Genomic DNA, 24,554 nt, shown 5'->3' on the forward strand with positions numbered 1-24,554 from the left:
GCTTACTACCTTTTCCCCTCCTATAAAAAGAAGTCTTCTTTCCCAGCTAGTAAATAGTCAAGAATTGCTTGGTATCATACAAAGATTCCCCCAGGCTCTCTGCTACAAATATCTCCCCCAAAAAAACTTTCATGGGAGCACATGAAAAAAATATACATATTACTTTCCGCACTTCCCTATGTTTTGTTTTGGTTTGGTTTTTTTTTAATGTATGAGCAATATTTTTCCTGACAAGGGTGGGGGAAGGATAGCGTGGCCATTGCTGCGTTTTGCAGACATTTGGAAAATCCCCATTTATGTTATCAGTGATCGGAACGAGCACTGCCTTCCCTGCTGCTCCATAGATCCCTATTACCTCTCTGTCAGTAGCTGTCACATTTCTTTCTGCTGCCCAAGCAAGCACTTTGCTCTCGGCCAACAAGCAAATGGCTGGCGAAAACTGAAGCGCGTTTAGCACTATTTTATGGTTTGTTTTCCTAAATTACTTTGCGTGGAACTGAATGTTTGCTTTACTGGGCTGGTGCATCTATAGATCTTGCATTTTTTAATCACTATGTGGAAATAAAGGTCAATAAACAAAAACATTTAAGGCGAAACCTTTTATGGGACTAACTCAATATATTTCATGGCTAGCTTTCAGGAGCTTCCTTCATCGTGTCCTTTTATTTCCACGCATTAAACTAAACTATGCTGGCAACCTCAGCTGGAAATCACTGTGAAAATACTCTTGTGTTGTAAATGCTTAGTTTTGGATACTAGAGAGCAAAATATCTCCATATCTACTGGCTCATCTCTGGCACACCTGAGCCGTTGACAGCAGAAACTTTATACCATTAGTTTCTCGGTATTTACGGAACCTGCTGCAGGCTTGGGCAGTGTAAGGGCAGGTCAGGAAGCAGAAGGAGATTGCTTCAACATTAAAAGCTCCCTACCGTTCTTTGCGTTTTTTTTTTAAAGGGAATTCACAATATTGACTTTTCTATATCACATTTCTAAAATGTATCAGCCATGCTAGATTACATGAAGGAAAATGTAGCTGTGCTCTTCCCCTTCAGGGATCAGAAGTAGTCATCCCCGACAGCAAAGCTGCTTGATAGGGCAGAAAAGGGGGAGAATGCAGTATGGGTTTATGAAATCTTGTCATTCCATTATCTTTATAAAGTATCCTACTTACCAATATTCCTGTACGCTTGTGATCCCTGGCATCCCCTTATGACTCTCCATGTATGTATGCGCTTGCTTGGATTATATCTATCAACTCATAAAGTGGTTTTTATTTTTAATCTATGCACGCTCTCTTTCTCATATATAGAAAGATATAAACCTATAACCCAGCTGACTCTTTCCAGTCATGGCCTCACTGTTTTAATGCAATGCCTTCCATTTGTTTTGTCTGTGTATCTTCACTAGATTGTAAGCTCCCAGGAGCAGGCTCTATCTCTTATGTGACTCTGTATAGCACTGCATATACCTGGCTGTGCTAATTAAATGATGATCATTAATAATTATGCCTAGTATGTTTTAATAACCTACAAGAAGATTCATCTAAAGCCAGATGGAATTCTCTCTTATCTTTTTTATGAATACAAATTTTCTTGATTTAATTTTTTTTAATGAATTTTAAAATAAGAGTAATAACTTCAAGCTTGGTGGACAAGAAAACAGAGAACAGGGATGCCATCAGACAAAACAATTACTGGGAATGTGAAATCAGCTAATGTCCCCTTCTCCCGCAATCTATGATTAACTTTAATTATACATTTTGCGCTAGTGCACAAAATTGCATTAGCTTTATTGGCGTACACATCCCATCATTTTCAGTGGGGAAACACTGAAGCTGGACTGGAGCAAAACTTTAGTAAATGAACTCTCTTAATGAGGCACTGCCAGATTCTTCTTGTAAGAAAGCCATCACACATTTTTTGACGCCAGAATCATACAGTCTTGGTTTGAGTTTTATGTCAGAAAGGATACACATATTGATAAGGGGTCCAATGCCAGCCCTTCACTATATAAAACAGGGCACTTGTAGGGAATTAAAGTCCCTTGTGCTAATCAGTCCAAGGCCTGCAATCCAAATCCACATTCCATTCGTTTTTAAGCATTTTTCCAGTTCTAGTCGGACAAAGTTGGAGAAGTGAATTGAAGATGTAATCCTGTTTTAGCCATCACCAGGGACCAAAATATTGCATTTTGTGGAAACGCAATGCCAACCAAAGCAAAGATTCATTTGACAACAAATCCTCCCAGAATTTTCCTAAGGACTGATGGAATCTCTCAAGCCATTTTGGAATTTACTGCAGGGGGTAAGGACAAGGCAAAGGAAAGAGAGCCTGGCTCGATTAGTCTGATTTCCAGCTCAAACTGAGGAACCAGCCTTTTACACGAGTCTCTCTGGGGCTCGGCAAGCTGTCAGGTGGGATTTGAGTTGATATATAATTTTCACACTTTCTCCCTCACCTTCCAAGTGAACCCCCGAGTTACAATTTCCAGTTTATAACCTGCCTTTTTTTTTTTTTTTTTTAGTTCCCTCCATCTTCCAGTTACAATGAAGGTATTGAATAGATAGAGACCTAAACAAATACAACCCAGTTCTGAGGATGGACAATTGTCTCCCCACTACCATTTGCAATGACTGCTGCTAGGTTTTAGGCGAATGGGTGCTGAGAGCTGAATGTGACACTAGAGATCCTTAAACCATTAAACAAATGGAATAAACTATCATATTAATGAGGAGAGGGCAACAGCTGTGTGCAGGTGTGTTGTCTATGAGTCTCGAGTATCTCTTGTGTAGATCGGTACAGCATTGCATATGTCTAGCAGCACTGCAGAAATAAGCAAAAGCAGTAGCAATTAACCACTTTTGCCAAGGATCACTATCTCCAGCAATTTGTAAGTACTTAATCTTCTTCTAAAAGAAGAGGAGGTCTGTAATTTTGCTGTGTGAGTACTTCAAAGACAGAGTTGGCAAAAGAAAATATTATTTATCTGATTACTGACGTCCTAATATTTCCAAGGCAAAATAAAATTTAACTGCAAATTTCACGCAGAAAGATTTTATTTCTAGGCCTTGGACAATTCACACTGATTTTTAGGATGTTCACACTTTTTCACAAAATTGACTATATTTTATCAGATGTATACTTTTAATTTAATACATTTTGAGCTTTTTAATGACATTTGAGATTTCAGAATTTTGCATGTACATATAGTTTTGTTTTTAAAATATTTGCCCTTTTTTATAGGTTTCTATTTTCCTTGACAAATAGTTTTTGCTGGAGATTTCAGATACATTTCATCACATCAGTACATGAGGCACTGACAAAGCCCAGCATTTATATAATTGTGTTTGGATCCCAAATGTTTTCTTAAACCATTTTACACATAAGGTGGCAACTAGTTTGAAATAAATGAATCATTGCCTATTAGTTAGCACTACCCATGTCAATTCATTTTTCAGTGTAATCATACGTTTACTTGCTTTCCTCATATAATGTTGTTATAATGTAAACCGGAGTGAAGGCAACTCTGCTATACCTCGGTATATAAAAAAACGCTAAATAAATAAATAAATAAACTCACAAGGAAACTGTACAATTCAAAAATTGGAAATTGAGAGTATGGAGGCAGTAGGTGAATGATTTATAGATTATATGCTTGGATAATAGAAAAGCTTTCAGGGACAGTATCTAAGGAACAAAACAGATCCTTATGGTTGAATCCTCAGAACAATGAGAACCTCTGATGGTTCCGAAAGTTTCAACTACCCTGGCAATTACTTTTTGTAAATGATCTATTTTCAAATACTTTTTAATGGTGATTTCCTTTTCTGTCACTACTGAACCCCTGAAAATGTGGATGCTGAACAAAAAAACCTCTCCCTTATGATCAGACAACTCCTGCTACTGATCATTATGGTGGCAATGCAGTCCTTTCCATTCTAATTAATTATGATATCACAGATGCTGTGCTATGACATCACTAGAAGATCAATACATTGAGATTGAACAGGAAAGCCAGACATTAACGAGTCTATGACACTGCACCAGAAATGAAACTGGGAAGATTGGATGGATTTAATGGTCCTTATCTGCTCTCTCATATTGTCTGGTTTATGTTTAGGTTGTCTGAATTTATATATAATATAATTTATTGAAAAGACAAATAAGCAGTGATGAATCATACTTAAAAATGATAAAAAAAACATTTGAAGTAATTTAAACTGGAGCAATGTGCAAAATAAGCTTGTGTTTGCATGGGGCTTAAGGAGGCAGGCACAAGTTCTGCCTGCTTCACTTTCAGCGCACATTTAATTTAATTTAAGGGCAGATTGGCTTTTAGACCTCTGTAAAAGAATTTTCTGGGATCTGACAAAATGTTTTCTACGTCCCGGTCCAAAACTGAATTTGTCAGGCACAGCACAAAGACAAATTATCAATCCCCAGAGCTAATTAATGAAGGATAGCCAGGTCACTGTCTATCACATCCATTTACCAAAGAACAGTTTTATTATAATATTTATTATCTAATTTCCTGTTCCATAATGTTCATTTTGGCCAGAATTTACTATATTATAGCAAAACCTATTCTATTTTTTTTTCTTTAATTTGCTAGAGTGTGAAGACAGCTCCTCAAATTTAATCAATCAAGACCATTGCGTCGGGTTTTATTTTTTTCAGGTCATTCACATTTGGCTTTTGCCATTTTCACATGTCAGTAGTCCTTTACGGGGAGGAAATGATGATGATCCAGCAGCAGTACTGCGCACTGTCCTGCAGGAAACCAGGGTTCCGTTTCTGGATTTACTTCCTGCGCCTTGGAACCATTGGAAATAGGGGTAGTAGTAATAATAATAAGATGTATTTGTTGTAGGCTTTACCAGAATATGGTATATTAATCATATAAAATCAACATATTCCAAATCCATCCCTCACAATCCCAAATACAATCTGAAACCAAATACAACCCACTGAAAATATCCCTGCACAGCATACAAAGTTAGCATATATCAAACCCACCCTCCCAATCCCAATTTCAATATCAACCAAATAAAACCCAACCCATCACATCACTGACAACTATTAAAATAGACCCACTGACCCCTCTACGGCGGAGGCAGCCTTCATTGCCTCCGTGCTGGAGCGGAGGGGTGGGACGGCGGCGACGCGGCCCTCAGACCTGTGCATGGAGCTCTGGGAGGCAAAGCAGACGCTGCCTCTCAGCCGCCTGGCACTGGCACTGCCATTGCCATGGCTAGGCAGGAGGGGAGAGGTCATCAAGAGGCAAAAAAAAAAAAACAACAAAACACGAGGGGATAGCCACAGCCCCCAAAGAAGCCAGCTTTCAGTAAGCCCAAAGGATCCACCCCTAACCCGCAAAGAGCAGCAAAAATAAAATAAAAGCGAGTAAATAACAGCTTTTCAGAATGTAGATATCTCCAAAGCAGAACGAATAAGAACCACTTACATGAATCAAGTAAATGATTACAGTTAACGTGAATTTCTTTTTCACTGATAGCTACTGAACTCTTTTACTGTATCTTTCTTCATTTGTGCCAGCTGACTGAATTGTTTTTTGGGGATTTTGGGGTTGTTTTTTTTTATATATTATTCCTCTAAGATCACTTGATACTTGTCTTTTGCACAAGGTTTATGCGCCAAACACAGATTTATTAGGTAGTTGCAGGAGAGACAAGTTCAGATATACCAAAGCAATCTTTAAAAGATAGACATTTCTCTTTCATCCGCCTGCCTTCTAAACACAAAAATAAAATTACTGTGTTATGAAAAGGCTTCTTAATATCCGATAGTAAATTAAAATATTTCATTTTTTTTATTTGCACAAGTGTGTTCTGTATTTTGATTTGCTTGTTTGGGATTTTTTGTTTTGTTTGTTTTTTAATTTTTGGTGTTTTTTGGTGTTTCAAGAGCTTACAAAGATTATCATTTAAAATTAAAAGAAACACATATCAATCATATCTGTGTGGCTAATTTCAAATCAAACCAAAACTCAGAATTAGCTATTAAAACCCGACCCCCTTCTTTAAAGAATTTAGAGTGTTTTACCCTATTTTATTTGCCCATTCTATGCGTGCTCCTTCAGGGCAGGGATTGCATGCAAAAAAATAAGATTATAATAAAAGTAAACTCGCAAAAGTTAAGGCAACAGACTTAGGAACCATACAGTGTTTCCTTAAGCAGTCAGAGCTAATACAGTCGGTATTTCCAATGCACACACCTACTTTTAAGGTAGGCGTATATTACAAACAAAAGATAATCCTGCAACTTCTAAACATGTCTTTTACTATAGGAGTCTGTGCAGGAAAGGAAGCAGAATGTTGGAACCATATGCAAAATATTATAATACACCATTTTTTCTTTCTTATCTCTCCTGTACGTCGCCTTCCGTACAGTTCATGCACACATGCACAAACGCCGCGTGCACTATCCAGGTTAATTCATTTTAAAATGTAATGGTAAGCTTATATGCCTTCCTCATAAACTCACAAGGAAACCGTACAATTCCAAGTGAGGAACCAGCAGAAAATATCGCACAAATGTTAGGAATCCATTCGATTCCTAGATTACTAATGGCAGCAATGTGCGTTCGACATGGATTATTTCCCTTTGCGAAATGAATTGTGCGTGCTGGGTGTTTGGTTTATGATAATTGTTATCATCTTAAGACAGTCCGTGGCATGCCAGAATGATTTCTTTCTGTGGCACAATGTGTGGGTTTTTTTTTGCCTCCCCCGGTGATGTGATGCCGCGTGCGCCTTGCCGAGGCCACTCACACATCTGGCCAGAAGCAAGCGCGCGCGCGCTTTCTGCAGAATCAGGCGAAGACAGTAGGTAGGGTCTGCCGGGAGGGGGGAGGGAAGGTGTCAGACCTGGAGAGGAAGCGCTTACCGGAACAGGAGTGCAGAGGCCTGGGCCGGACGATGAGCGAAGGACACACAGAGCAGAGGGAAAGCTTCTCAAAATAATCGCACGTTTCCCTGGACAGGATTTCATCGATCATGAAGGTCTTGTAGCGCCGCCTGGCTGCCTTCAGCTGCCCGGGAGAAGGGAGCCTCAGCTCGGCTTGGCAGTACATGGTAGAGCCGCGGCTGGTTACAAAAAAAAAAAAGGAGGAGGGGGAGGAGGGTTCTCCTCCTGAAAGGCCAAACCTTAGACAAAACAAACAAAATAAGTTGGGGGGGAAATATAAAGAAAAGATAAGCAGCAACCTCAGGAGACGATGGAAGAAGCTGTGCGGAGTTCCTGTGCCTGCCCTGCGCCCTCTCCTGTATAACCCAGCAGATAAACCTCTTTTGCAGCCCTTTTTAGGACACTTCAGCTGTCAATCAGAAAGTTTCCTCTAGGCAGGATGAGCCTCCCCTCCCTCCCTCGTCTCCCTGCTCGGTGCAGGGAGGGTGCAGAGAACAGATGGGTCCGCATTCCCTCCCTCCCTCCTTCTCTTTCCTACGATTTGGTTGGCAACCTCGGTTTTAAGGTGCACGGATTCCAGGACTGGATGAGATCCAGATCTCCTGAACGCGCAGGTCTGCAATTAGGCAACTGGTTTAATATACGCCAGGGCTCACTTCAGCTCTGTGGCGGCAGAGTCAGCCCGATGATGAATTGCCAGCTTTGAACCTATGGCTAGGGATCTGGTTATAAATGCATCTGACTCTGGATACAGAGAACGCATAATATGCCGTGTGTTTTAATAAAGGAAGAGATACTATGTGGACAGGTGGACATAAATAAGTACAATAATAAACCTAAACTGCAGGTGCTGGAAGACAACCCGGCCAGTCTAGTATTTTTCTTTCACATTTTCTAACTTATTTCCCAATATAGCTCTAATGTCGTTTCGTTTCTACCGAACATAATTTTGTACCAATTATTCCTACTCACCTTTGTATCTTCTTCTGTCAAAAGTCTCTCCAAACCTTGTTTTAATTAGTAAGCCGAATGACAGCCTTCCCCACCCACCAGCCTTCAGAGGTTTCCTATGCTCTCATTTTCTTTACTCCTGATTAAAAAAAATAAAAAAGTGTCACGGGAGGCAGCAGATGGAGGAGGAAAACAAACAAGCGTCCAATAAATATTTCAAAGATTGATTGCGCCTCTGTTTGCCTCTCCAGTTTTGGAAAGTGGCAGGGTTTATTGTATTGTAACAGTTTAAATTCCTCCCTGGTTCAACACCAAATGCCCCGGGGCTGTCTTACAGTTTCATTGTGCAGGAGCCTGTGCTGTCTCGTCTAATTTTGCTACCTCATCTATAGACTTTTCCTCACCTAATGCTGATGCGAATAAAAAAAGGAAATCACAGCAAAGAGATTATGATTCTTTTTTTTTTCAGCTTTCCAGAGTGCTTAGGTTTCTTATTTTTAGATCTGTGCTCTATAGGACAAGTGTTAAGTGTATATTTTCATGTGCACAAACGATTCAGAATCAGTTCGGCCAGGAGTTTTCTTTTGGTTTCAGTATCGTATTCCTTTGTTTCATTATCTAACCTTTTATCTGTTTTGACGTTCATTTTTCAGGCGTCGCGCTAGTGGCAGGGATTATTCTGGTTGATGTAAAATCACTTTTCGGTACTAGTCTTAACCAAAAAACAAACCCATCGGTCTGGATTTTCACTGCTTTATCTCGTTCGAGGCCGGTTGGAAAAACCTTTAAAATTTAAAGTCCAGTATAATTGTAGAAAACTTTAAAAAGAAAATGTTTTCTCTGATCGTTTAAATAATTTTATGTAAAAAAAAAAAAAAAAAGAACAATCCGGGCTGTTTTGAAAACGAAATATTAGTTATAATAAAGAATCGAGTGGTTTGTGAAGATTTACTTTCTCGATTTGTATTTTCAATGTTTTTATTAAATTGACGCAATACTTTATCCTTACCATTACTTTTAAAATTCAAAACAATGTAACATATTAAAAAAAATATTTCTGGATTTTCATGATTGTCTTCGGCAATTTTTATTGAAAGGTCTTTCATTGCATTCATTGCATTTTAAACCGCATTTAAAAATGTGCCGGTTAAGGTACAATATCGTACAATTCTTACTCCCCGCATTTAAAAGACGAAAAGGAATTATCTCCAGGAATGTTCTAATATCAAATAAGTTAACCATATTTGTATTACTGAGTTTTATTTCTGACTTTGGATCGATTCATTTTAAGTACTTTCCAAACTACATATCACATTGATCTGAGATTGTGGTTTTCACTAATACAATGAATTTAAAAAAAAAAAAAAAAAAGGATTCTGGGATATAGAAATGTTTTAAATAAGATTTTTAGGAGCAGTAAACATCTATGTGAATTAAAAATCAATTCCCCTGCAATGAATGCTTTTATCATTATTATTAAGATAAAATACACAATATTGTTTCCTTTAGATAGTTGAATGTGTTTTTCAAGGGTTTTATCTGGTCTTTACTTACTTTTAAAATAGCACAACTAAAAAAGCAATGTCATTTTTCTGGCAATTTAAATCTTGGCCATACTTCTGTTTTTTTTCTTTAAAAAGAAAAGACTACAAAACCTACTGTAAAGACAAATATTTAAAATAAAGTGGACTTCATTGAGAAATATTCTGCTGAGAATAAAGTCTCGTTCTCACATAATTTCTGGGGTAAAATCAATCCACTTAAGTTGGACATATTTTGAAAGTTGAAAATGTGCCTTAGATGATAACCAATCTACCCAAGTTTAAGAGTGGGGTTCCTGCCTGCCACGGGAGGTGCAAGGTACCAGTAACCCCAAAGAGTTCTTCACCTGCTTATATTCATTTTCTCCTTACCTACCATTTAGCCCCAATTATCAATGCACCTATGGACTTTATCACATTCAGCCAATTATTTGTATGCCCTAAATCATTTTTTTAAACTTTATTTTTATTTAAAAAATATTTAGGTTGATGGTTGCCTACACAAACTTAGGAATATATGGGGGGGGGGGGCGGAAATCCCCTAAAACCTAGACATCCCTATGTGCATGAAAAAACTGATTCCAAATGGACACTGTAAATTGCTAGAAATAAATTACAGTATATTCTCTCTCTCTATTTCTCTGCTAATTCACATTGTTCCTGCTAAGACACATAGAAAGGTTATGTACGAAAGTAAACAGAGAAAATTTTTGCAAAGGCTGCGTCATATGCTAAAACATTAGCATAATGCACTCTATTTGCCGTTTGCAAGCAAAATTTAATGCTTGAGTTGCAAATACCTATTCTGCATGCGTTATTTTATTGGCAAGTTATATTTTTCAAAAATTCATTGCTAATGAGTGCCTTTGTTGCAAAATTTTGCAAAACAGCCCAAAGAGCTTTGCAAACTTGAACTTCACCCCAACCGAGTGTAGTTAAAGATTTTGCGTAAAGTCTTACTAAAATAACCTGACGTTTTGCTACTGGGCTTATTCACTAAAACCAAAATACTGGATGAAATTTATCTCAATTTAGACATTGGCCTCATAGTTACATTGTCTCTTTCCCCCAAAAGCTTACGACATAGGCTAATGTACTGAAACATAGGAAAATTTGCAAGTAACTTTGCAAGCATCACAAATAGCACATGTTCAAGGTGTGAGAGAGAATGCATGCTGCTGGCCCTTTATGCCCAACATAGATTTTTGTTTATCCATAAATTGATTTTTTAACATGAGAGGATTTTTTAGTGAGTTTTATCCAATCCCTATGCTAATAAGTGACTGCGACTCAAAATTTTGCAAAGCAACTTATTAGAATTGATTAATAGTTAAACTACATGCACTAAATGCTTTGCAAACACTATTTTGCAAAAACATTACACCTCAATGAGATGTAGTTAAAGCTTTTGCAATACAGTTTGCAGCAAAACGATATTCTATTTTGCTACTGAGCAAATTCGCATGCAGAAAATAAATTTGCATGTGCTCTTCTGCTCACTTTAGTACATTGGCCTCTAGATTTAGACAGGGGTGGTTTCAGTGATTTCCACAATTCAGATAAAGACTTTTGAATAAATAAATCAAACCAGGATGTGATATGTCTCAGTTTTGTCTAAGCACCGTACTGAACCATTGTGCCTGTTCATAAAAATACAGTTCTTTCTACATAATCAATCTTATAATGGACATTAAATATACAATGAAAAGGTGTCCATTCAACATTATATACAGATATGCTAGTATCAACAAATTATCAGAAGTCTTCTAAATATGTATTAGAACATTAACCCAGACCTTTTTCTCTGACTCATGATTTTTGGAATGAAATATCATCCACAACTTTAAATTCTGTAATGTGGAGGCATTTCCAGTACAGTGAAGAGGCTGATTCAAAGTAAAGAAATGAAGATCATAGTATAACATTTGGATATCAATCACATTGGAGGGGTGTAATGTTTGAATGCTGTGTATAATCTTGGAAGCTGTCTTCAAAAATCAGATAAGTTTGTTATTGTTTAATTGCCAAAAAAAAACCTCCTAAAAAGTACTTACATGTTGATGGTAAATGGACTGAGACAAATGGTTATTTATAAGGCAAGTAAAAGCTACACAGTCCATAGTGCCTAATATGAAGGTCTCTGATCTAAATCACTAACTGTACTTTGAGGAATTTCTTTGGCAGAGGATTTTCTGTATACAGATACATATAGAGAGATATTTAGTTATTTATAATATCCAGTTAGAATCAGATTTTGCTTGCATATAGGGATGTTTGAGTTTCAAGAGAGGTGAGTTCAAATTGTTCTGTCTATTCTGTCTTTCTGTCTGTTAGTCTATCTACTTAAATGTCTTTAAAGCAAAAATAAAGTTTTACAAAATCTGTACTATTATTCAGGGCATAAAAATAATTGACTGACGCTGATAAATACCACAGGTGTATTCATAACTGAAGCCAAATGAGGTAGGTAATGAGAAAATGAATAAGCAGGTGGAGTGCTCTCTGGGATTAGTGTCTCCAAATGGATACATTAATGCACATACCATGAGAAGAATGAATTTCGCACTTTATTTGACCCAGAAGTTTACTTCAGCTCATTCAGCATCAGGGTTGGGACCTGGCACCATGAGTCTTCATTCACAACTACCCAGGGATTTTTTTTTCCCTTATTTTGTATCATTCCCCTGCCTCAACCTGCCTAGCCTCGTCATGGCAGTGATGGTCCTGAGCCAGGGGCCTTGCACCAGAGCTCCTTTCAGAACACTGCAAGCACGGGTCCTAAGGCAAGGACCATGAATCCTCCATCCACACCCCCTGGGAGCTATGAATGCTGCCTACACAGATTTCTTAACCCCAGCTGACCTGGGGAGTGGAAGGCCTGACTCTGACATAGCATTTGCCCCTGAGGCATCAGGCCAGCGGGGCCCTAATTCTTAAATCAGGATGTGTTGGGTATCATCTTAATCTCTCCATTTTACTGCTAATGCTCTTAAGGCCGGATTTTAAAAGGCCTGCGCGTGTAAAACCCGGGCCTTGTGTGCGCCGCGCAAATTTTCAAAGGCCCTGCCACCCGCGTAAACTCTGGTACGTGCACAAGTGCCGGGCATCTTCAAAGGGGCGGGGCAGGGTGCAGGGTCTGGGCGGGGAGGCCGGGACAGCGCCATTGTACGCTGTCCCAATGACTCGTACGCCGGCAGCCAGCCGATTCGCATCACTTACTTCAGCCCTGACCCTGAAGTAAGTTGTAAAACAAAAAAAAAAGCGAGAGATAGGTAGGGTTTGGGGGGGGGGGGGGGTAGGGAGGAGAGGAGAGGGGAAGAGGGAGGGAGTTTAGATAGGGGGGTAGGGAACTGGGGAAGGGCCGATTGCGTCACCAGGCAGAGATTGCAAAAGTTGACACCCCCCCCCCCACCTTGCGTGTTCCGCTCGTACATGCGCGCGGCCCCCCCCCCCCCCCCCCCCCCAATTTTATAACAAGCGCATGCCGGCACGTGCCTGATATAAAATCAGCGCGTCTATGTGTGCGCGCGTATGTTTGAAAATCTACCCCTTAATACTTGCACTGTCCCAGAGACAGCTTCCTTCTGGAGCTCATAAGGTAGTAGAATCATATTATACAGGCCATATACAGGCATGAACTTGGAAGTCTTTTTAATCAGGCCAGTGGCACCTAAAATACTTGGAACTATTTCTGTGTCTGGGTTACAGTTTCCTGGTCTCTCTTGATATTTGATGATCTTTTGTCTCGCCACACGTACATAGCACAGAGAATAGTCAATTGGTTAATACTGACACTTCTATTAGCAGTGCCATTCTTGCTTTTTTTTTACTTTTTGCTATGTGTGCATCTTGGCACATCTGTTTTCCCTTCCTTGCCATGCCAGCCTGAAGAAAGCAGCACCAGGGACTGATTCCTGCCAAGCACCCAAGGAAAATCTGCTAACAACTCCCCCAAGGCAGCAGAATATAATGCATTATTCTTACATCTCTTTTGCAACTGAAATATCCTGTGACTCCCCTCAAACGAAAGAGATATGTGACAAACCTGGATTAAAGCGTTCTGCAAATGTACAAGCTTGATCTGTTTAATGAGTGCTGTCTCAGGCATCCTCAAAATGATGCAATATACAATAGATTAGAAAACACTGTCTATAAAGTAAATGTTCTTACATTTTCTCTTTTATTTATTTTGCCGTCTACGTTCAGTTGCCAAGGAACCCACAAACAAGCTGGTTTAAGGGAGTTGATTTAGACACATAAAAAAAGTAACTTGACATTTCCTAGAATTCAATCCTCGTCCTTTAGTGAATGACTTCCCTGCATAGCTTGTGATTCTACCCATCAAAAAAAAATATAGATATGAGTGTGGGAGAGGGAGTGGGTTGATGCTTTGCTCAATAGTATTAAATACGCAAAGGGTTTTATTTCTAGCATTAATTAAATGATTACAGTGGTCAAACCTTTGACAGCTATGAGGTGAGGAGTTGTAGGAAGAAGGCTGTGGCCGCCCAGAAGTCTCTGCCAGCCTCATGGAATGATTTCTTCACCAGACAAGAGAGCAGAGAGTGCCCAGATTCCTAACCATATAACCGTGCGTGCATTTCCACAGTGCTGTACATTTATAGCACTTGAGCACTATACTTGCAGCCACCTCTGGGGGTGAAGGATTTCAGCTCCCACAGTAAATGGAGGGAGCACCATTATTGTTATTTCCTAGTTATTGCCAGCTATACAGAGGTATAGGGCAGTAAAGTAACCTTTCCAAGGTCACACAGTCTAAGGAAAAGCCTGGTATGGGAACCAACAATTCATGATGTTTAGTACCGTGCTTTAACGAGTTAACTATCTGTTATGCCTCCAAAGGCTAACAACCATGTCCTCATCCCTGATATTTAACATGTTAAAAACATTAAAAAAAACAAAACAGTTTGTCATTTTATCTCAAACTAGTGCACATGCATCCCACAGATTATGCTGCTATTTCTTTCATTGGCCGTTTTAATTCTGATGTAGATTCCTTGCACTATATCTTTTGAGGATGATTTTCAAGCAACTCTGCATGGTGGCATATACATACTAAGGGGTAGATTTTAAAAGATATGCGCCGATTTTATAATTTGCGTGTGCTGGCGCACGCAGGTTATAAAATCAGGGAGCCACGCGCACATGTGCGCAAGATTTTACAATCCACGCGCGCATGTGCGGTCAGTGCACGTGTGTGTGGGGGGGGGTTAAATTTTTGAAAATGACCCACGGCGACACAATCGGCCCTTCCCCAGTTCCCTCCCAGTCCGCTCCAATTAGAGCAGACTGGGAGGGAACTTCCATACCCCCCTACCAAAACTCCCTCCCTCCCTCTTTCCCTCTCATCCCCACCCCTAAACCTGACCCAGCGACTTACACTTTTTTTGTTTTACTACTTATTGTTCCCCTGGAGCAGAAGTAGTTTGCACGTGCCGGCTGACTGCCGGCACGCACTTCCCTGGGACAGCAGCTAATGGCCGCTGTCCCGCCCCGCCCCGCATTTAAGTTAGATTATAAGCGTTTTTAAACAGCCATGTTTTTAATTCACGTCTGAATGTCTTTTTTTCTGGGATCATTCGAATTGTCTCCAGTAGTGAGTTCCATAGTTTAGGTCCAGCTATGGAGAACTTGCAATCATTTATGTGCTTTAGGTGTCTGCTCTGGAATACATGAAAGGCATTGAAAGTGAGTATTTCAATGCATTGAATGTATGTACTTTTCCTACCTATTCTAAAAATATAGGGGCAGATTTTCAAAGGGTTATGTGCGTAAGATACGTGTGTAACCCCCGAAAAGCTGCCCCTTCCACCCCCTGCGAGCGCCAAGCCTATCTTGCATAGGCTCGACGGCGCACGCAAGCACCGGGACACACGTAAGTCCTAGGGCTTTCCTGGGGGGGGGGGGCGTGTCACGGCCGGCGCATCATCGGGGGCATTCTGGGGGTGAGGCTGCTGGCGTGGTTCCAGCCCAGGGGCATTCCATGGGCATGGCCGCGGCCTCCAGATCAGCCCCCGGACTGGAACATGGTGCGCTGGCAGCCGGCCAGTGTGCACAAATTACGCCTGCCTTGGGCAGGCGTAACTTGTAAAATAAAGGTAGGGGGGGAATTAGTTAGGGCTGGTGGGTGGGTTAGATACGGGAAGGGAGGGGAAGGTGGGGAGGGGCCAGAAGGAAAGTTCCCTCCAAGGCCGCTCCGATTTCGGAGCGGCCTTGGAGGGAACGGAGGATGGCTGCGTGGCTCGGTGCGCGCAGGCTGCCAATTTTGCGCAGACCCTGTTTTTATAACATGCGCCGGGTTGCACGAACAAATCTACTCCCGCGCGCACCTTTTAAAATCTACCCCACAATGTGTGTAAGTCAGCATATTTTAAAACATGCATGTGTAATTGAAATTAACCAGTTTATGAATTACGTCACTGGTTCTCTCAGTCCTTCTCCAGATCATCGAGCCCCTCCTGGTTCTTCAGCCTGAACTCCCTCCAGGTCTTCCAGCTAACAATGCACAATAAATAAGTTTAATATCAATTACACCAGATAATTAGCAGGTGTAAAATTACGCAAGTAAGTTGCCAAATGTACATGGGTGAGTTTTAAACTAGTAGCTTAAGTGCGTAACTGTTGGCCCTACCCTGGAATGCTTCTAGACCGCCCCATTTTTACATACTTATATGTGCACACAAAACGTAAAGTATGCACAAACGTTTGACTTTTATAAAATAGTGATTGCACAAGTTGAGGCTACTTCCGCATGTATATTCTAATTTTTACGTGTGTAACTCTGAAAATGACCTCCTTTGTTATGCATAAGTTGGTTGCCTGACTATTGCCTTCCCTCATTTTGGCTCAAAGTATGTATGCTTTCTTGGGCATTGACAAAATCAGAAAGTGATTCAGAAATAAAAGTGGTGAGGATGATGATGACAATGTGCATGCTTTATACTGCATTTAGATGAGGCATTCCCAGCGGCACGTTTTAGAGGATTGGAAAATAGTGCATGTAATGTATTTTCAAATCTATGCCCTTTATCCTCCTTACAAAATCTACCCACACAAAAAATGATGCAAAAGTCTGTGCAACCTTCAAAGGAAAAAATGAGCATGCACAGTCTTTTCTCTTTGAAACTTGATGCAAAGTCTGTCAGTAAAAAGCATCCAGGGATTTTGTCCCAAAACGGACAGTCTGAAAATTGCTACCTAGATGCAGTGGAACTCAGATTTCCTGGCAGACTAAAATGTATTTCCCCAAGATCTCAGGACCTTCTGGTGGATTTTCTATAGAACCAGAGTCCCATTACCGCAAAGGAGCCTCTTGTTCTAGTGAATAATTTCTGGGAAGCAAAATAAAAGTATGACTTGGAACAAATTAATTTGTATTATTTTCACTGTCTAATTATAAAGGGCAAAAGAGAAAAATAAATCCTAAGCATGCCATAACCAGACAAGCTGAAAGCAATAAAAATGTTTATTGGAGGGAGCAGAGCTGTGGTTACAGTATGTGTAAATGAGAAGCCAGACGTGAGGTGTTTAAAGGCACAGACGAAGGAAGGAGCAATGCATAGCCTCTGGAAGAAAAACGTCTTGTTCATTTTCTTCTCCCTGGCCTAGTATTTTACATCACAAATGGTATTTCTTTTAGAGCTTATTATTTCTGTGGTGCTCACCAACAACTTTCTTTAACCATAAAATTTAAGAACGAGAAGGAATTATTTTTGTGCTGTTCCTATTTGTTTGTATTTCCTCATGTTTTGCATTGGCAGGGCTCTGCTGACTTCTCATAATGACCTTCCTCTCTGATTCAGGGGCTGAAGTAAGTAGCTGATCATTTAAAGTGTGCACTGAAATTCACGCCCCGATTTTAAAAAGTCCGCATGTGTAAATTTCGGGGGTTATAGGCATGGCATGTGCATGTTATAAAATACCCACGTCCATGTGCCTGCACCAGGAACCATGCGCACATTTTTAAATCTATCCCTCAGCGCACAGTTTTTAATGTGCAAGCTATTTGATTTTTAACTTCCTATGCAGCAAGCTAATGGTATGCTAATGCATCAGGAGTAACAACTGCATACAAACCAGAAAATGTGTGCAAAGAAAAGGCTTGGTGCACTGAAAAATATGATTTATGTGCAGAGTACATGATTCATGTACACAAAGTTTGTTTTCTATGCATAAAATATTGACTACAAGTTGCAGCACCAAAACTCCTGCTTCTGCCCATAGATTAACACTATTGCTGGAAACTACACCACCTCAGATCAGAAGTAAAATTTCCAGTGTTAAGAAAACAAAGATTAAGCCAGTGCATTCCTTTCTGTTTTGAGGGATAATAGCTAATGCTTTCATTTGCATGGGATTTTCATGCAAGAGCACTAAACAATGTGTACAGTTCTATGTACACATTTTTTGTGCGCAAAATTCCTTGCAGCATCAGGATTAAAGTTTGTGCACAAAAAATGCATGCATAACTATGGGTAAAACTGTGCACTCTGCTGAGTGCATACCTTATTGCATTGGCCAAGAGTTTGGAAGGGAGGGAGCTTGTGGAAGATCAAGCATTCATGATAAGAGTACTCATCTTAATTTGTATGGATTATGTGCAGGCTGTGACCAATATCATTGTCCAAAGATAATGATGTAGATGAGTTTTCAAGAGCATACAAGTTCTTTCTTCAGATGTTTTGTTGAATAAAAAAAAAACAGGTCAGTTAATGGAATACTATCCAGAATATGAACATGGATGAGGTAGAAATGGTGAAAATACAATCTGAAGATTCATGTGTCTGAGATCCATAAACTAGCATGTGAGATTACCCTGCAAACCTTGGATTTGCAACAGATGGCAGGTTGACGCCATCTCCCTCCCCGCTTTCTCCAGCTGGCAAACAGTTGTCCTTTTTCTTTTGATTAAGCCTGACACCAGGATGGCTAAGCGATGAAATAAGTGATATTTCAAGCATGCAGAATATGTTCCTGAAAACGCAAACAATGGTAAAAAGCCTTTTTGAAGCACTTTTCAAGTAATGACAGAAATGTGGCTAATCACACATCATGTGATGCTTTGGTACTGCCTGCCGTATGCACCCGTGACCTTACTGAAAATGTTCCGAGCATGACCCCACTTACAGAGACACAGTCTCTTAAGTCTTTGGTGTTCCATCAGAGCCTCCCTACCTCCTCCCTCAAAGCTGAAAAATTAATTTTGAAACGATTGTTACATAATTGAATAGGTAAAAAAAAAAAGGACCAGATGTTATTTAAATAGCTGCTGTTGCTGCTGCTCTTTTAAGGAAAGTGTCCCTCCATTTCATTCATTGTTCCAAAGAAGGAAGGCACGTTCCGCCCAATCCTGGACTTAAAAAAGGTGAGTGTGGCGCTAAGGTTCTGCAGTTCCGGGTGGAGACGCTGTGCTCCGTGATTGCAGCAGTCCACAAAGGGGAGTTTCTGGCCTCTCTGGATTTGACCGAGGCTTACCTACACATCAGAATCCGATCGAATCACCAACGATATTTGAGGTTCATGATTCTGGGTGATCACTTTCATCTCTGCGCTCTCCCCTTCGTTTTAGCTATGATGCCCAGGACTTTCACCAGGGTGATGGATGTGATTTCTGCGGCTCTCCAAAAGGAAGGTGTTCTAGTTCATCCCTATCTGGACGACTGGTTGATCAGAGCAAAGTCAGAATCCCTGTGCCGGATGGCAGTGGATTTGGTCCTCGGTTGTCTTCGAACACTAGGGTGGATCATCAATTTGGCCAAGAGTCATCTGTTTCCTTCCCAGAGTCTGGAATTCCTTGGGGGCGCTTTTCGACACGAAGTCGGGGAGAATATTTCTTACCGAGCAGCGCATTGCCAAGCTTCAGGCTCAGGTTTGGGAGTTGTTAGCCAAATGGGTTCCCAGAGTCTGGGATTATTTACAATTGCTTGGATCTATGGCTTCTACCTTGGAGTTGGTACCCTGGGCTTTTGCTCACAAGGCTTCTGCATTCAGCCTTACTGTCTCACTGGGACCCAATGTCAGAGTGTTATCAGCTACCTCTCCCTCTACCGGAGCCTGTAAATAATGCCACTTTCTTTTCTAAACTTAGATTTTTGTATTTAATAAGATCTACACCACTAGACTCATAAGTTACAGATAGGGGTATAATAAAAGCAAATGTTAAATAGAACATCAGAAGCAGATATTAGTTGCTACATCAAAACACTATCACATTGCAACTACCCATTATCAAAATAATCATCTGGCCTATGTGATTCATGGAATAACAGATTATTAAATAAATACATTTATCTTTGTGAAAAATAATAAATTCCCGACCTCAATTGTGTGAAAACATTACTTATCTCAGACGTGTGGAAATAAATGTTGATATCTCAAAACTTAATACAACTTCAACCAACACAGCACTGTGTTTTAGGGAAACATGACTTTACTCAGGTCGGCCATCATCTGCACAATTGATAAAGAAATACCATTTTATGAGGTTGTTACAATTTGAATGAGCTAATGGGGTCACAGTAACAGTGAGCATCATTTTTTAGCTATGAAGATATGTTGAAATTAAAAATGTATCAAAACAATGGCAAACATCAAAACCCATAAAATGCAACACTTAATATAAACTGGATCACACAATCTCTTCATTCAAACCAAATGGCTTGACGCTTTTAAGAGTAAAGATCCAAAATTGTCTATAGCAGTTCAACTTCTCATTCCGCCATGGTCCATGTAGTTATCCATACAACCCTTTTCAAAGATTTCTAATAAAGAGGTATATTTTAAAAGCATTGCTTAAGCAAAAATGGCCCCGTGTATGCAAAGTTTAAGAAGCCACAAAGTACACACCCGGATGCATGTCAAGAACAAGGGGATGGAAAAGGGGCAGGGCCAAGAGTGATGCACAGAACTCCAAATTTTAGAAACGTTGACCATGGTGCGCGTTGGTGTGTTATCCACATAACTTTATTGCTAGTCCTGATGAGGAGCAAGATGGAAGATCTCAAGTTTTAGGGATTTCAGCATAGTGTGAGGGTTCAGGGTCAAGTGGGTGTCTTACAGGATGAAGAACCAGAGGGGTCTTCAAGACTCTCTAACTACTATGGGCCGGATTTTAAAAAGGTTACGGGCGTAAATCCAGAGGATTTTATATTTTATAAAGGCCCGGCGACGCGCATAAAGCCCCGGGACATGTCTAAGTCCCCGGGCTTGCAAAAAGGGGTGGGAGCAGGGCCAGAAGCCTCCAACACAGCGGCCATTGCCGCTGTGTCGAAGGATTGCATGCCGGCAGGCTGCCGGCACATGCAAAAGATAAAATAAATATTTGGGGGGGGGGGGGGGTTTAGAGTAGGGCTAGTGGGGAAAGGTTAGGGGAAGGAGTGGGAAGGTTAGGTTAGGGGAGGGAACGGGGGAAGGCAGCACTACTCGGCATGCACAATGTGCATAACTGTGCACCCCCTTGCGCGTGCCGACCCCCGTTTTTATAACATGCACACGCCTGCATGCGCATGTTATAAAATTGGGTGTACATGTGCACACGCCGGGTAGCACGTGCACATGTAGGCCGCGCACACTTCTTTTAAAATCTACCTCACTGGGTGGGGGGGGGGGAGAGAGAGAGAGAGAGCACTGTTGTAGGAGACACAATATGACACTCTATATATCTATCACTGTAAGAGGGGCACTTTCAGCTCAGGATGGGTTTGAATCATAAGAACCTTATCCAAACTCAGTTACACTAACTGCCTTAACCATATCCTCTGGCAATGAATTTCAGGGTTTAATTATTCATTGAGTGAAAAATAATTTTCTCCAGTTTGTTTTATTTATTTATTTATTTATTTATTTATTTATGTAACTTTATATACCGACTTTCAAAATAATATCAAGGCGGTTAACAATGATTAGAACTTGCAGTAGCAAAATTCATAAAAACCAAGAACTCGTAAAACAGGTAACTTACTAAAAACTCACTAAAAATTACATAGTAGATTCCAATATAGTAATAAGCTAAAAATAAATAAAATCCATTAGATTAAAAAAACATAAAACATAAAGACAAAGTAAAAGTCTTAAAACCTACATTTTCCCATTTAAGCCCTTCTAATTACCCCTCTATCATTAACCAGGCCTAAACCATAGCAGTTCTTGTCCTGTTTTATGGCTTATTATCCCAGTAAACCCTTATCTCCTATTGTCATCTATTAGCAAAGTAAGAGAAAGAAGGAATCAATTGACCTCATTAAAAGCTCGTTGAAAAAGCCAGGTCTTAATCTGCTTTTTAAAGCTATTGATATTCTCCTCCAATCGAATATCAACCGGAAGGGAGTTCCACAACCCAGGACCAGCCAGGGACAATGCTCTTTCTCTAACGGAGCCTAAGTGGGCTAGTTTGGGTGACGGGATTGAAAGTAGAGCTTTCCCAAGTGATCTCAAATTTCGTACTGGAACGTGAATACGCAGGGATGCATTAAGCCATTCAGAATTGTTTCCATATATAGCTTTGTGAATTAAAGTAAGGCACTTAAAGTGAATGCGAGACTGAACCGGCAGCCAATGCAGCTTCATCAACACTGGAGAAATATGATCATATTTCTTTATGTTGGATAGCAAACGAGCAGCCGCATTCTGGAGAAGTTGCAGAGGACGAATAGATGACAAGGATACTCCTAACAGGAGCGCATTGCAATAATCTAATTTTGGTAAAATCAGAGCCTGCAAAACAATTCGAAAATCGCTTAGATGCAATAGGGGCTTCAATTTTCTTAAGACTCTCAACTTTTAATTGAGCTTTTTGCTAACTTTTGTGGAGTGCCCCCTAGTCCCCTCTATTGTCTGAGAGAATAAATAACCAATTTACATTTACTTGTTCAAATCCTTCATTCCCTCCCCCATTGCCAGGGTGCAAGGGTCTGTAGCGCACCAATGTAACTCCGCACCCTCCCAAACCCACCCTGAGTTGAAAGTGCCCCTCATATAATGATGAATATATATATAGTGTCATGCTGTCTCTCCTATAGTGTGCTCCTACGGTTTCCCCCTTATGTGAACATACATGTGTAAAAGCTGCTAAAACTCTGGTGCCAATATGCGCGGGATATTTACTGGAGCCACCTTTTAAGCACGATATAAAACTGCAGCATATCTTTTGCTTGCGTGCCGATGGATGCATGTGTGCTCTTTTTAAAATTAGCCAGATAATGAGCAAGACCCGCGTGCATAATGTTCTTCTAATATACCTTGTGATTATGACATTGATAGTGCTTTCCTAATCACGTGCTTCTTAATTTTGCATCTTCTGGAATAAGCTATAAGAAGTTGATCAGCAAACACTTTATACATAGCTAAAATGTGCCAATGATGCCTGATGATCGCTGCTATTTTTCAGGAAAGACTTTAATGTTGGAACACCATACTTGTGTCATCTCTTTGGTGTCGCACCTTCTAAACACCTTGGGTGCGAGAGATTAATCCTCCCTACGTTTTGGAGGATCTGTTCAATGGTTTGCAAGATTGAGTCAGGACTAAACCCTAGTACTGAGTAGTCCCCCAGATAACTATTGCACTGGGAAGGGGGAGGAGGTGTTACAGAAGTGCATAGAATCTTCCTATAAGTACAGTAGATGTACAAAGAGGTACTTGCTTTTTTACATATTCTAATGTTCACTACAATTTCACTTTTAGTGACCGGAAAAAAAGCTTTCAACTTTGCAAGTTTATTCCAGTAGCCAAAACCTTTTTTAAAGTAAAAAAAAAAAACCCCAAAAACCCTCAAATGGAAAGCCAAGCAGCTAATTGAATTAAATTTGAAGGTATAATTCTGATTTTATCTCCAACCACAATATTGCAAGGAATAGAGGGGGCATGATTCCTCAAATCCTAGTAGAGGGTAGTCTGCATCTGTGTCCTCTCTTCATGCTCTTTTTAAAAGAGGGATTATCCATTCTTCCTGATACCCTCTAGGCAGAATGTAGATACATGGCACAGATAAACAGTGGGGAATGCTGTTATTTCCTGAAAGATCTCTCAATATTTCTTCCTCTGTGGAAAAAAAAAAAAGAAAATTGGAGATAATTAAACTTATGTTTCATTAGATTTGGCAGCTGGAAGGCAAATATGTATTTTCTGGTTCATTGTTGGTTACATCTCTGCAAGCACATTCAAGTTCAATAGCAGTACTATAAAAAGCATAGAGTTTGATTCAGTAAGGCCTTTCTCATAAGAATGTAATTGCTATGATGGGTCAGACCAAAGTCCACTGAGCCCAGCATCCTGCCTCTGACAGTGACCAATCCAGGTCACAGGTACCTGGCAGATCCCATAAAGTAGATCTAATTCCTGTTACTCACTACCAGGGATGACAATAGTTTTCTTTAGTCTACCTGGCTAATAATGTGTTATGGACTTTTCCTACAGGAACTTGTCCAAACCTCTTTTAAACCCTGCTATCTATGCTAGTCGCGTTAATCACGTCCTCTGACAACAGATTCCACAGCTTGATAATGCACTGAGTGAAAAATTACTTTCTACGATCTGTTTTGAATCTGCTGGTTGTTAATTTATTCATTCATTCATTTATTTATTTATTTTTATTTTAAAACTTTTCTATACCGTCGTTTAGTAATGCACCATCACAACGGTTTACAATTAGGCACAAAATAAGTTTGGTTTATAAATTATCCAGAAGGTGCCAAAAAAAAGTTTTCGGTTACATGTTTCAATAATATACACCAAGTGGAGAGTGGGTTGGAATTTCCATTTATATGAATAATAGGAAAATCATATATATTCTGTACTGTCCTCTTAATTTAATACTTAACTGTGATGAAAATAATAAAGTAAGCAATTATGCTTTTGGGTGACTTTCAGCTGTGTGTGGGTGTTCTTATTCATCGGCTTCACTGTGAAAGGCTTTTTTGAAGAGCCAAGTTTTTAAACCTTTTTTGAAGAGTTTTAAATCTTTCATTAGTCATGGAGTATCCCTTTGTTTTAGTATTATTTGAAAGGATGAATAATCATTCTTGTCCATGGGAAAAGTCCTTAATGAATCAGGCCTGAAGTGTACTGATGTCCATTTGTACTACAGAGTAATGAACAAGGATAACGTAATGAAGAG

The 24,554-nt window shown here is 40.0% G+C and overlaps 1 protein-coding gene and 1 long non-coding RNA gene across 2 annotated transcripts in view; one reads left to right on the forward strand and one right to left on the reverse strand.

Annotated features, from left to right (window-relative positions):
- The window catches only part of BARX2 (BARX homeobox 2), a 53,627-nt gene extending 46,335 nt beyond the window's left edge, over window positions 1-7,292 (reverse strand). Inside the window, exon 1 of the mRNA XM_029573627.1 lies at window positions 6,909-7,292. Within this exon, the coding sequence (XP_029429487.1) occupies window positions 6,909-7,095 (187 nt within the window). The 5' untranslated portion in view covers window positions 7,096-7,292. The remainder of the gene's footprint in view (window positions 1-6,908) is intronic.
- The window catches only part of LOC115074306, a 175,093-nt gene that overhangs the window by 135,882 nt on the left and 14,657 nt on the right, over window positions 1-24,554 (forward strand). The gene's annotated exons all lie outside the window — the stretch shown is intronic.

The sequence above is a fragment of the Rhinatrema bivittatum genome, chromosome 12 (assembly GCF_901001135.1).
Source record: "Rhinatrema bivittatum chromosome 12, aRhiBiv1.1, whole genome shotgun sequence".
Taxonomy (NCBI): Eukaryota; Metazoa; Chordata; class Amphibia; order Gymnophiona; family Rhinatrematidae; genus Rhinatrema; species Rhinatrema bivittatum.